We start from the raw sequence: 13,505 nt of genomic DNA on the forward strand, positions 1-13,505 counted from the left end.
CATGCTTCTCAGAGATATTAAGCAGGAAACTAGTTTGGAAGTGAAACACTGAAAACTTAGATTAGCACTGCAATATAGAATGTGGGCATCACATGCAATGACCAACAAATTAGAAAACCTGGAAGAAATCAAGACACATGCTAGGTAAAAAAAATGAGCCATGAAGACATATAGAAAACCTAAACAAACCAAAAACCAAAACAGATATTGAATCAGTAACAAAAACCCTCCAAAGAAAAGCCCAAGACCAGAAAGCTTCACTGCTAAATTCTACCAGACTTTTAAAAATAGAACTAATTGGCCAGCGCCATGGCTCAATAGGCTAATCCTCTGCCTTGTGGCACTGGCACACGGGGTTCTAGTCCCAGTTGGGGCGCCGGATTCTGTCCCAGTTGCCCCTCTTCCAGGCCAGCTCTCTTCTATGGCCCAGGAGTGTAGTGGAGGATGGCCCATGTGCTTGGGCCCTGCACCCCATGGGAAACCAGAAGAGGCACCTGGCTCCTGGCTTTGGATCAGCACGATGCGCTGGCTTCAGCGTGCCAGCCACGGCGACCATTGGAGGGTGAACCAATGGCAAAGGAAGACCTTTCTGTCTGTCTCTCTCTCACTGTCCAGGCTACCTGTCCAAAAAAAAAAAAAAAAAAAAAAAGACTAATTCCAATTCTTCTTAAGCTATTCAAAGCAATTGAAAGAGAAGAGTATTCCCAAACTCCTTCTGCTTGGCCAGTGTCACCTTATTTTCTAAACCAGAAAATGATACAATAAAGAGAATTAAAGAACAATATCTCTGATACCCACAGGTCCCAAAATTCTCAACAAAATACTAGCTAATAAAATCCAACAACAGATCATAAAGATAATTTACCTGGACCAAGTGGAATGTACCTATGGTATGCAGGGATAGTTCAACGTATGCAAATCAATAAATGTGATATGTGACACTGGCAAACTAAAGAATAAAAACCACATGATGATCAATAGAGGAAGAGAAAGTATTTGATAAAAAACAGCCTTTCATTATAAAAACCTTAAGCAAGTTGAGAATAGAAGGAACATTCCTTATCACTATCAAGGCAATATATGACAAATCTTCAACCAACATCATATTGAATGGGAAATCGTGGAAGCATTTCCACTAAGATCTGAAACCAAAGTTGCTCTCCCTCACTACTGCTGTTCAATACACTACTGACAGTTTTAGCCATGGCAATAATGCAAGAAAAAGAAATCAAAGGAAAACAAATTAGAAAGGAGAAAGTCCAATAATTTGTTTGCAGATGACATGATCCTAAATATTGGGAAACCAAAAGACTCCACCAAGAGATTATTGAAACTCACAAGAAAGTTTGGCAAAGTTGTAAAATATGAAATCAACACACAAAAATCAATAACCTTTATATACACAAAAATGCCATGGCTGAAAAATAACTTATCAGATCAGTGCCATTCTTGATAACCATAAAATTTTTTATTACCTTGGAATAAATTTAGTCAAGGGTGTGAAAGATCTCTATAAGAAAAATTACAAAACATTAAAGAAAAAAAAAAGAAAACACAAACAAAGGAAAAATCTTTGATGTTCATAAATTGGAAGAACAAATATCATCAAAATTCCCATTCTACCAATAGAAATTATTTTTAATTTTACTTTTACAATCATTTATTTATTTGAGAAGAAGTTATAGACAGAGAGACGGAGAGACAAAAAGCGATGCCTTCTAACTGTTGGTTAATTCTCCAAATAGCTGTAATGGCTGGTGCTGGGCTGATCTGAACCCAGGAGCTAGGAGCTTCCTCCTCATCTCCTATGTGGATACAGGAGCCCAAGCACTTGGGCCATCTTCCACTGCCTTCCTAGGCCATGAGCAGAGAGCTGGATCACAGGACCAGCTGGGACCCAAACTGGCATCCATATGAGATGCCAATGCCACAGAGGCTCAAACTACTATTCCACAGTGCCAGCCCCTCAAAAGTAATTTACAGATTCAACATGATCTCAATCAAAATACCAACAACATTCAGAAGGAAGACCTTTCTCTCTGTCTCTCTCTCACTGTCTGTAATTCTACCTGTCAAAATAAAAAAATAAAATAAAATAATTTAAAAAATAAAAGAAATACAGCATCACCTGATAGTTCAGGAGCATGATAAGTAGGGCCCTGTGGTGGCCTATTACTGAACAGTTGCTCAAGAATTGATCTGAGGGGTGTTTCTTGTCAGCCATTGTTTGATCATTATGTATTTCACCAAGGGGGTCATTTATATGCCATGCAAACTAGAATGAAGATTCATAATAAAACTCATGAGTGTCATAAATTTTTATCAAAATTAACAGGTCAGTTAGGAGCTCTTAATAAATACTTGGGGGGCTGGCACTGTGGTGCAGCAGGTTAAAGCCCTGGCCTACAGTGCTGACACACCATATGTGCTCCAGTTCAAGTCCCAGCTGCTCACTTCTGACTCAGCTCTCTGCTCTGGCCTGGGAAAGAAGTAGAAGATGGCCCAAGTCCTTAGGCCCCTGCACACATGTGGGAGACCTGGAAGAATTTCCTGGCTCCTGGCTTCAGATCAGCAAGGCTCTGGCCACTGTGGTCATTTGGGGAGTGAACTAGTGCATGGCAGAGGCCGACTCTCTTTCTGTTAGACCGAACTTGGATGGAACTCAATTATCCCAATGAGAGACTTCAGTGATGCAAAAGCAAAGAGGTTTATTGTTCTAGCTTGATCTAGGGTCCACTCCAATCATCACAGTGGTCATCTGATGAGGACCCATCCCATATACTTTGTGGGGTTTATATAGAGTTTTCAGAGACATTCTACATATTATAGCACCATTCAGCAAATCACCTCATTCTGCGGGAATTTAAAGAACATCTCTTAAAATTGATTAGTAAATCCAGTGGTGGGAATAGACCTAGTAAAGGTGGTTAGATGGCTTTGGGGGTGATGCTTTTTAAAATGATTGGTTAAAGTGTAGGGTCCAAACCGCTAGGGTGTATGTTCCAAACTACAGGGTTTTGGGATGTTATCAATCGCCTTAATGGCCTAAAAAGACACCTGGAAAAGATTCAGATTCCTTTTGAAGCATTCATCAGTAGCCTCAATCAGTTTTTATTGTCCATTTAATGGCTCCAATAATTTATGGGTACATAGGGCTGATGTTGGCAAGATCCTAAAAACACCCTTTGAACCCTGCTTCAGCAAATGAAAATACAGAAAATATATATTGGAAATAAGCTTGACTAATTTACATACATGAAGAGAAGTTTTTAAAAGGCTTTCTATTTGGACACATCATATTACTTTGCTGTAAAATTCTAAATCTAATGAAAGAGTCCAGAATTGTCTAGATTAGAGATTATCTTTCTGTTTTCCTTAAGGCTTATAAAACAAATACAAATGTCCTAAAGTGCTAGATTAACCTGAAAAAATTATGTTCAAAACACAATTTTTATTCATTAGAGTTTAACATTGACAGAAGGGAAAGTCATTCAGTAAAGAGGTAGAAATGTTTTCAGACTTAATATTAAGAATGTTGGTTTCCCAAATGCTTTTTCTTATCCATTCAGCTTAAGGTGAATTGGTATTTGCGCATCAGCAGTCTGACTGCATGTCTTAGGGAATGAAAAATAGAGGTCTGTAGAGATGCCTGAAGAGTTGGTGCTTTTAAGTTAAGATTCTTCTCAGCTGCTGAGGAGTACGTTCCATCAAGTGCATAACTATGAATGATTCAGAAGATTTATAAGACTTAAGATACTCAGTTGTTAAGTTTATGAATTTTGTGGGAAATAATGGACTTACTGTGTCACCTGAGTTTGCTGTGTTAAAAAAATGAATACGAAGATTCTTTTTAAAGAAAACTTAAAAAAAGTATAGGCTTGTATTGAACAAGATGTATCTAAACTTCATAAAATGCTGTTATTTTAATACAAAACATACATAAGCATATGTTTTAAACATAAATAATTGATTATGAAAGCTTGTGTTTCTACTCAAATACACTTGTGAAAAGAAATTACAATTTATCCCCAAATAATCTAGAATTTCCTAACAGTATCTAACTTAAATAATGAAGGAAAACATCCTAAAACATCTTTTGTTTGTGTGAACTTAATTACAGTACCTTAAATTAGCATTCTCCATCCCAAAGGCTATTAAAAGTTTTGAAAGGGAGATAAACTCCATGAGGTTGGTAGATTTTCTGTTCTAAATTCTTCATGTACTTGGGGCTGGTGATGCAGTGCAGAGGTTAATCCTCTGCCTGTGGTGCCAGCATCCAGTATGAGTACCGGTTCTAGTCCTGGCTGCCCCTCTTCCAGTCAGTTCTCTGCTATGGCCTGGGAAAGCAATGGAAGATGGCCCAAGTGCTTGGGCCCCTGCACCTGCATGGGAGACCAGGAAGAAGCAGCTGGCTCCTGGCTGCAGATTGATGCAGCTCTGGCCATTGCAGCCATCTGGGGAGTGAACCAATGGAAGGAGGACCTTTCTCTCTGTCTCTCACTCTCCCTCTGTCTGTAATTCTACCTCTCAAATAAATAAATAAAATCTTAAAAAATATATTCTTTAAATATACATATTAATTACAACCTCTTATTTTAGAAAAATGAGGGTTAATGGTTAATGACTTCTGCTAGTCTGTGATTGTTACAAAGTAAAACTTCTAGTCAAGGTATGAATTTGTAAATTCCTTATTGGCAATCAAATTATTATAACAAGAATTGTCATACTGAGTTAATAGTCTTTAAATAAATACAAATTAGGAGAATATTTAGCAGCTTAAAAACACCTGGCGGCTGTCACCACGGCTCACTAGGATAATCCTCTTCCTTGTGGAGCTGGCACACCGGGTTAAAAAAAAAGTAAAGGAGCAAGGGGTCCAAACCCTGTGTGGCTGGCTGGCAGTCCCCTTCTCACTCTGCATCTGAGTTTCTGGTTAGAGATGGAGACAAAGGCAACTCCAGATGCTGCAGTGGTACACAAACAGCCTCAATCACAGACATGCCTTGTGTGTGTGCAACAGAAGGAGAGCACAGAGCACTATGTAAGGGAGGAATACAATGAACAAAAGGGAAAGGATGTGAATGGACATAGCAAAGAATTTCCCCACTCTGCTGATCATGATCTCAAGGATGTCCAGGCCAGAATTCCATTTCACTTTGGAAAACCCACTCCATAAAGTTTTCTCCACCTAGGTGTATTCTTCTGTGAGGAATCTGTCCTCCTGTGAGAGAGGACACCACCACAAATTGAAAACCAGTCAAAAAGCAGAGTGATGGCTTTAATTCTCAGAGGTGAATGGACAACCACATCTATGAATTCTGCATTAAAAAATAAGCTTCCTTCTGCTCTAGGAATCTGATGTAGGTTTGGGCTAAAATGAGAAACACAGAGACCAGCTGGGTCTGTTAGGTGAGAAGAAAGGAAGCTTGATTTCCAGTTGTTACTTTGTAGCTTGTTACTTTTGAGAGGATTTCATTTTCCACTTCTACTTGAAGAAATGGAAAGGTAGAATCAGTGCCAGCCTAACACACAGCAGCTTTAGCCACTGATGACATCACAGCTTGCTACCCAAAAGTGGCAGCCAAAATAAACTCAACAAATGAGAACCAAAATAAAACAGAAGAGTCTACCATAATACCAACAGTTGTTCAGCAGATATTACCCAGATCTTGACACACAAGTCACCAGGATAAAGGGTAGGAATGGCTTTGTGGCACAGTGGATTAAACCACCACCAAATAAAATGCTGGGATCCAATATGTGTGTCCATCCTTTAAAAAAGATTTATTTATTTGAAAGTCAGAGTTTTGGGGGCCAGTGCTGTGGCACAGCTGGTTGAGACACTAGCCTGCATCCCATATGGTCCCTGGTTCAGGTCTTGGCTGCTCCACTTCCAATCCAGCTGCCTGCTAATGTGCTTGGGAAAGTGGCACAGTATGGCCCAAGTCCTTGGTCCCCTATATCTACGTGGGAGATGCAGAAGAAGCTACTGGCTCCTAGTTTCAGATCAGCTCAGATCTGGCCACTGTGGCCATTTGGGGAGTGAACCAGCAGACTGAAGACCTCTCTATCTGTCTCTATCTCTATCAGTAACTCTGTCAAATAAATAAAATAAATCTTAAAAAAAATGTCAGAGTTATGGAGAGGAGGGAGAGTCAGAAGGGATGGCATTGTGGACTACCAGGTAAAGCTGCTGTCTGCAGTGCTGGCATCTGGTATAGGCACCAGTTCATGTCCTGACTCCTCCACTTCTGATCCAGCTCTCTGCTAGTGGCCCTGGAAAAGTAGAAGATGGCCCAATACCTGGGTCCTTGACACCCAAGTGGGAGACCTGGATGAAGCTCTTGGTGCCTGGCTTGGGCCTGGCCCAGTCTTCGCCATTGCAGCCATCCAGGAAGTAGACCAGCAGATGGAAAATCTCTTTCTCATTCTCTCCCTTTCTCTATCTTTGCCTTGTAAATAAATAAATAAATGCTAAAAAAGAGAGAGATCTTCCATCTGAGATGGCTGCCATGGCCAGGGCTGAAGCACACAGAAACCAGGAGCCAGGCACTTCATCTGGGTCTCCCACATGGGTTACAATGGCCCCAACACTTGAGTCATCTGCTGCTGCTTTTCTCAAACCATCAGCAGGGAGCTAGGTTAGAAGTGGAGCAACTGGGACATGAACGGCTGTTCATCTGGGAAGCTGGCATTGCAGATCGTGGCTTTCCCCATTGTGCCCCATGAGTGCCAGTTTGAGTCACAGCTGTTCCACTTCTGATCCAGCTCCCTGCTAATGCAACTAGGGAAGCAGAAACAGATGGCACAAGTACTTGGGTCCTTGCACCAATGTGGGACACTGGGTTGGACTTCCAGGCTGGGCCAGCATTATTCATTGCAGTCTCTTGAGTGAACCAGCAGATGCAAGATCCCCATCCTTCTGTCTCTGCCTCTTCCTCTGTAACTCTGCTTTAAAATAAAATTTTTAAATCTTAATAAAATAGAGAGGGTGAGAGAGTAGCCACAGTAAAGTAACAGAGCAAAGCTATAGTTGTGCTGTCCCTCAGCAGCCTTCTGCCTTAAGTGGGAAGTCTCCAGCTTACAGACACTGACATAAAAGACACATTCACAACACATTCCAAAACAAGAGATGAGAGGTTTACAAGGCATATTGACTTTATGATGACTTTCATTCATTAGGTACACTGGGTTTAGCTATATGCCTTTGTGCAGCCAAGTTAACCCAGGGTCTAATTCAAAGAGACGTAATGAGGAAGATATGCTGCCAGGGGAGAGAGCTGCAATGTCCCACTGCTCCTGTAACATCATAAAGAGAAGGAAAAGGGCTACTCATGTCCATGGTTATAAGGAGGACAGAAGCACAAACATTTCAGAAGGGAGGAGCAAATTTCAAATATAGTTATTTTCAGAAAATAAAAGGAAGTAAATTTCAGAATATAATGTGGGGTAGAAACACACCATCAGCTCATCAGTTCTCACAGGGATCCAGGAAAACTGCCCTGCCTACCCACAGACCAAATGTTTCAAAACACATTTTTTGATTAAATTCAAAAGATTACAGGAATCAGCACTCTGGGTGTTCAAACGCCAAATTAAGTTTTAGTTTCCACTACGGGCAGATGTAGCCAATCACTCAGATCATGAGAAAAACTTTTCCATAAGAAGGAACATGAAATATGCAGTCACACAGAATAACTGTGCTTAGTACACCCAGAAAACCTGTTAGGTCTTGGGGCCAGCACAGTGGTGTAGCATGTAAAAATTTATTTATTTATTTAAAAGGCAGAGTTACAGAGAGGCAGGGCACAGAGAGAAGTCTTTCATGCACTGATTCACTCCCCAAATGGCTGCAATGGCCAGAGCTGGATCTATCTGAAGCCAGGAGCCAGAAGCTTCTGTCAGGTCTCCCATGCGGTGCAGAACCCAAGAACTTGGGCCATTTTCCACTGCTTTCCCAGGCCACGGCAGGAAGCTAGATCTCAAACAAGCACCCATATGGGATGCCAGCACTGCAGGTGGCAGCCTCACCTGCCATGCCACAGTGCCAGCCCTCAAAATAAACCTGTTTTAAAAAACATTTTAACTGAGGGATGGGAGAGAGTTTGTTTATCCAAAGCAAGGATAACATAACATAACTACTACACAGAAGAAGCTCCTGGCTCCTGGCTTTGGATCGGCACAGCTCCGACCACTGTAACCAATTGGGGAGTGAACCAGCAGATGAAGACTCTCTCTCTCTGCCTCTTCTCTCTGTAACTCTGACTTTCAAGTAAAATAAATAAATCTTAAAAAAAAATAAGATAACTACTAGTACTCATTAACTTAAAAAATATAGAAATTTAATGAAACTCAAAATATAACCAAAATCATCATCTACTACACATTATAATCTTTATTTTGAGAGTTATATTAGAAAAAATGTAACCCCTCCCCCTCTTTGAAACATGCACATGGGACTGGTGTAGTAGGTTAAGCAGACCCTGGCAGTGCCAGCACCCCACATGGGCACTGGTTGTTTCCCGGGTGTGAAGCAGTTCTTCTCAGCAGAAACACATAACTGCTTGCCCACTCACAAGCACTGTGATAGGGAGTACATGCGAGAAAAGGTCAAAACACACTGAGTTTGAGAGGAAGAATGCTGTCACCCTAGCAACCTCTATCCAGGATTCCCTTTCTATTCTTACTTCCTAGGTAACCTTACTATGCTAAATGAGTTTCACAGATTAGTAATCTGGTGACAACAGGACTCTAACAGAATCTATGAATCACTCAGTTAATCAAGTGAAAACTTCATTACACTGAAAGTTAGTCTATAGCAATAGTTTTCAGGGCCACATCTCTCTTTTTTTAAAAGATGTTTTATTTATTTATTTGAGAGGTAGAATTACAGATAGTGAGATGGATAGACAGACAGAAAGGTCTTCCTTCTGCTGGTTCACTCCCCAGTTGGTCAAAATGGCCAGAAGAGCTGCACTGATCTAAAGCCAGGAGCCAGGAGCTTCTTCTGGGTCTCCCACATGGGTGCAGAGGCCCAAGCACTTGGGCCATCTTCTACTGCCTTCCCAGGCCATAGCAGAGAGCTGGATCAGAGGAGCAGCTGGGACTCAAACTGGTGCCCATATGGGATGCTGGCACCACAGGCAGAGGATTAACCTACTGAGCCACAGTGCCAGCCCAAAGCCACATCTTTTACCGTACTGTGTGGGCATCTCTGTGGGGGAGAGGGGCACATTTTCTCTTTTCTTCCTTACCCGTCTTCACATCAACACCTTGTACAAAGTCTTCCACAGACCAGTCATTTTGCAAATCTATCACTAATATCCTCCCATGTTGAAAATATCATGGTGTTAAACACAGAACCCAGAATAAGAATAGTAACTTGAAGCTGGTGTTGTGGCTGAGCGGGTAAAACCATATGGGTGCTGGTTCCAGACCTGGCTGCTCCACTTCTGATCCAGCTCTCTGCTATGGCCTGGGAAAGCAGTGGAAGATGGCCCAAGTGCTTGGTCCCCTGTACCTGTGTGGGAGACCTGGAAGAAGGTCCTGGCTTTTGGCTTCAGATCCATGCAGTTCTCACCATTGTGACCATCTGGGGAGTGAACCAGCAGATGGGAGCTCTCTCTCTCTCTCTCTCTCTCTCTCTCTGTGTGTGTGTGTGTGTGTGTGTCTTTGCCTCTCTGTAACTCTGCCTTTCAAATAAATAAATAAATAATTTTTTTAAAAAAAGTAACTGGCCGGCACCGTGGCTCACTTGGTTAATCCTCTGCCTGCAGCGCCGGTATCCCATATGCACACCGGATTCTGTCCCATTTGCTCCTCTTCCAGTCCAGTTCTCTACTGTGGCCCAAGTGCTTCGGCCCCTGCACCTACGTGGGAGACCAGGAGGAAGGGCCTGGCTCCCGGCTTCGGATCAGCACAGCACGCCAGCCATAGTGGCCATTTAGGGGTGAACCACCAGAAGGAAGACCTTCCTCTCTAACTCTGCGTGTCAAATTAAAAAAAAAAAATGTAACTGGCCCCCTTAATTAAAATCGTATGGACTGTAAGATAATCAGCTTGGTGGAGCATTGAGTGACTGTAAAGAACTAGACAAGAAAAATTGATACTTTTCTGTATTTATGTTTTTGTAGCTCTCCACTATGAAAATGCAGATTGAAGTAGCTCATTATTAACTCACACGGTAGACTTGCATTAATTTCAGCTCACTTCTCACTTTGCAAAGGGATTAGCAGCAGGTAATAAAAGTTCACATCCCTAATAACATGAGAAGAAAGAAGGGTTGAAGACAGAAATCGAAACGCAGGAAAATAAATCAGCTAGGTTTCTATGGCCTCAAGCTCCAGATTGAAAAAGAGTCTGTTAATTAAACACGGAGCAGCGATCAATCCACAAAGCTACTGCACAAGCTTCACGTGCTGCTGGGAAAGTCAGCCTAACACACAGCGCCCCAGCTGAAAATGTGTCCGCGGGGTCCAGCGTGGGGGCCAGGAGCCAGAGCCTACTCTGATCTTCCATCTCCACCTCTCCACTGCCTCAGGCTCTGGCTCAGGGCCACCGAGCCCCGCCCAGCTGGAACTACCAGGGGATATAGCCGGAGGCCAGCCACAAGGCATTCTCTGACCCACCCAAAGTGAGAACTGGGCTTATTTAAATTTAGGGAATGGGACTCCTTCCTTCAGCGTGCTCTCAACTGCCCTGCTGGTGCTGTTCCTCACCCAGTGTACTTTAAGGAGAATTTGAGTAAGGCAGCCCGTGGGACTGGCCGAGCATCAGGAGACTGGGAAGTGGCGGTGGGAGACACAACACCTGGTTCCCAGACTTGACTTTGCTGGAGAAGCTCCCAGCATCACTGAGAAGCAAGTGATCGAGGTCTGGGAGCCGCCACCCGCCATCGCACCCTCCCCTCTCCCACACACACATCTGTGCCCCTCCTGTTCTCCATACTTGCTGTGGAAAATCTCGGGAGCACATCCCCTTCCTTCAGGACACATGGGGAGCAAAGCGGAGAGTGTGGGACAGGAGAAGTCGCTGGAACTTGGGGCCCACGGTGGCAGATGCAGAGGCACAGAAGCAGTGGGCGGCAGGTCCGGGGTGTGTGCTCCCGAACCGCCTGCAATTGCACTTGCAGAGCAAGACTCCCCAGTGAATGTGGGAGAAGGAGCAGCGCGGCCTCTCAGGGACCTCTCTGATCAGTAAATGAACTTCTGTTCCCAGCCCCGAGCCACAGGGAAAGGCACGCATGCGCACGTTCTCCCACATGCACACGCACAGGCATTCAGAGCAGAAAACGTTAGAGCACCGGGTGACTCTGGGAAATGGAGTCCAGGCCAGGGCATTCCTAGATAGACTTACTGGCCCTCTCCTAGGGCTTCAGTGCGGGGTGGGTGGAGACAGGCTGGGAACCAGAGAGCGTTTGCTTTTGTTTCCATCCCTCCTTCCCTTCCTTCCCACCCCAGATCTCAAGGGTCAGCTGCTGTTCTTCCTTTCTTGAACAAAATCTTAAGAAGTGACAGCCACTGCTGCTGAGTCCCAAATCCCGGTTCCCTCACACACGCTGTTTCCCTCAGGAAAATCCCCTGCTGCTTTATTCCTGGACAGCTTCTCTCAAGTAACCAATGACAAGGATTTCAATGTAACTCTCAGCACAGGTCTACACGGCACAGTTTAACATCTAGATTTGAGAATACGATTTTTACTTGTGTCTTTTATTTGTGGTTCTTTTCAAAGCATTTTACACCACCCTCTAATTCACCAAGTACACAGACACACACACACAAAAAAAGAACTGGATACAGGATAACATTGCCAAGTATCTTCTAGGGGCCAGATTAACAGAGTAAATGCCTTACTTTGTATCAATTATACCTTGGGTTAATTCTGGAGACCATATTCTCAATTTACAAAGAGAAAGCTGAGGTGGAAAGAGATTAGAATTGAATTTGCCCATGGAAGTATGGTAAAAAAAAAAAAAAAGTCTAGGTTATAGGCCAACCAACATGAAATATTGGTTTAAGAAGTCTTTCGGGACCAGCACTGTGGCATAGTGGGCTAAGCCTCCGCCTTCAGCACCGACATTCTATACGGGGGCTAGTTCAAGTCCCTGCTGCTCCACTTCCAATACAGCTTTCTGCGGTAGCCTGGGAAAGCAGCAGAAGATGGCCCGAATGCCTGGGACCCTGCATGCACATCAGAGACCCAGAATTTCCTGGCTCCTGGCTTTGGATCAGCTTAACTATGGCTATTGCAGCCATTTGGGGAGTGAACCAGTGCATGGAAGACTTCTCTCTCTCTCTCTCTGCCTCTGCCTCTCTGTAACTCTGCCTTTCAAATAAAAAAAATCTTCTTTTAAAAAAAGAAATATTTCTTTTATCTTGGAGCTCAGTTTCTAAAACCCCAGATTTCTCATCTCTAAAATAAAAAGTGAGGGAGAGGAAGAGTATCTACAATCCTAATCTTCACTGTAGAGAAACACATAGGATTATAACTTATCTAAAAAAGAAAAGAGGTTCAAAATTGCTATTGCTGTATGGTTTTTTTTCTCATGCTTAATATCAAGATAGCATATAAATATTATGCATTCTTAGGTATATTTGTGGTGTTTGATTTTTAAGATTTTAAGTAGAAATGTAAATGGAAGCAGGATGACATGGAGTTCTGTTTGTGATTACTTCTGTCAATTATAATTCATGGGATTTGAATTGCTGGATTAGGAATGCTTAAATGTATCCATTCATTTCACACTAATGTTTATTATGTCAGGTGATATTCTTTGTGTAGACTGCTTTTTCTTGCCAGATTGAAAATTCAGGAGGGCAAGAAACATGTTTGCTTTGACATTGAAACTCAGCATCTTGATAGAGTCATTCTTTTAGTTGAATGAATAAATGAGGCTATAAAAATTAAACAAATACAATTTCTGATCCCCAATAACTACCTAGTTGAAGAGACAATGAAATAGATATCTATTTGATAACACACACAATTAGATGAATGTATAATTTGTTGCTCAGAGACAACTTTGATAATAAAAGAGACATATTCATAATGACGCAGGGTTGAAATGTATAAACAGAAACCATCCAGGGCCAAGCAGGTTAAATGTTCACCCTAGCTTTGTAAGGCATTCCATTCATTATTTAGTAAGCATTTACTGAGCATTCTTTTGTGTGGTGTGTTGAAAGAACTACCAGCCACATGATTTTCCTAGTTATTGGAGTAAGAGAACCTGAGCAATCAGAAAAATGTTTGGATGAACTAAGAGGCTTTACACAAAGGTAAGAAAAACAAAAAGCACAGAGGTCAATTAAAAAGTATATCAAAGGTAATTTAGTAGGACCTGAACCAAGGTATGGTGGTAGTGGGAATGAAGAAGAGGCAACAGATTACAGGGAGATCCAAAAGGCAGAAACAACAGGATTTCAATGGTAGATGAAGGCAGGAGGGAACTCATGTGTAAATCTTCATTTGGATTTTATTATTTAATGGACAAGGAGTTCTCAGTA

General features: G+C 42.4%; 1 protein-coding gene across 1 annotated transcript in view; it reads right to left on the reverse strand.

Annotated features, from left to right (window-relative positions):
- The window catches only part of LOC127489831 (zinc finger protein 665-like), a 30,299-nt gene extending 19,055 nt beyond the window's left edge, over positions 1-11,244 (reverse strand). Inside the window, exon 1 of the mRNA XM_051841632.2 lies at positions 10,948-11,244. Within this exon, the coding sequence (XP_051697592.1) occupies positions 10,948-10,974 (27 nt within the window). The 5' untranslated portion in view covers positions 10,975-11,244. The remainder of the gene's footprint in view (positions 1-10,947) is intronic.
- Between the last annotated feature and the right edge of the window lie 2,261 nt (positions 11,245-13,505).

The sequence above is a fragment of the Oryctolagus cuniculus genome, chromosome 7 (genome assembly GCF_964237555.1).
Source record: "Oryctolagus cuniculus chromosome 7, mOryCun1.1, whole genome shotgun sequence".
NCBI classification, from domain to species: Eukaryota; Metazoa; Chordata; class Mammalia; order Lagomorpha; family Leporidae; genus Oryctolagus; species Oryctolagus cuniculus.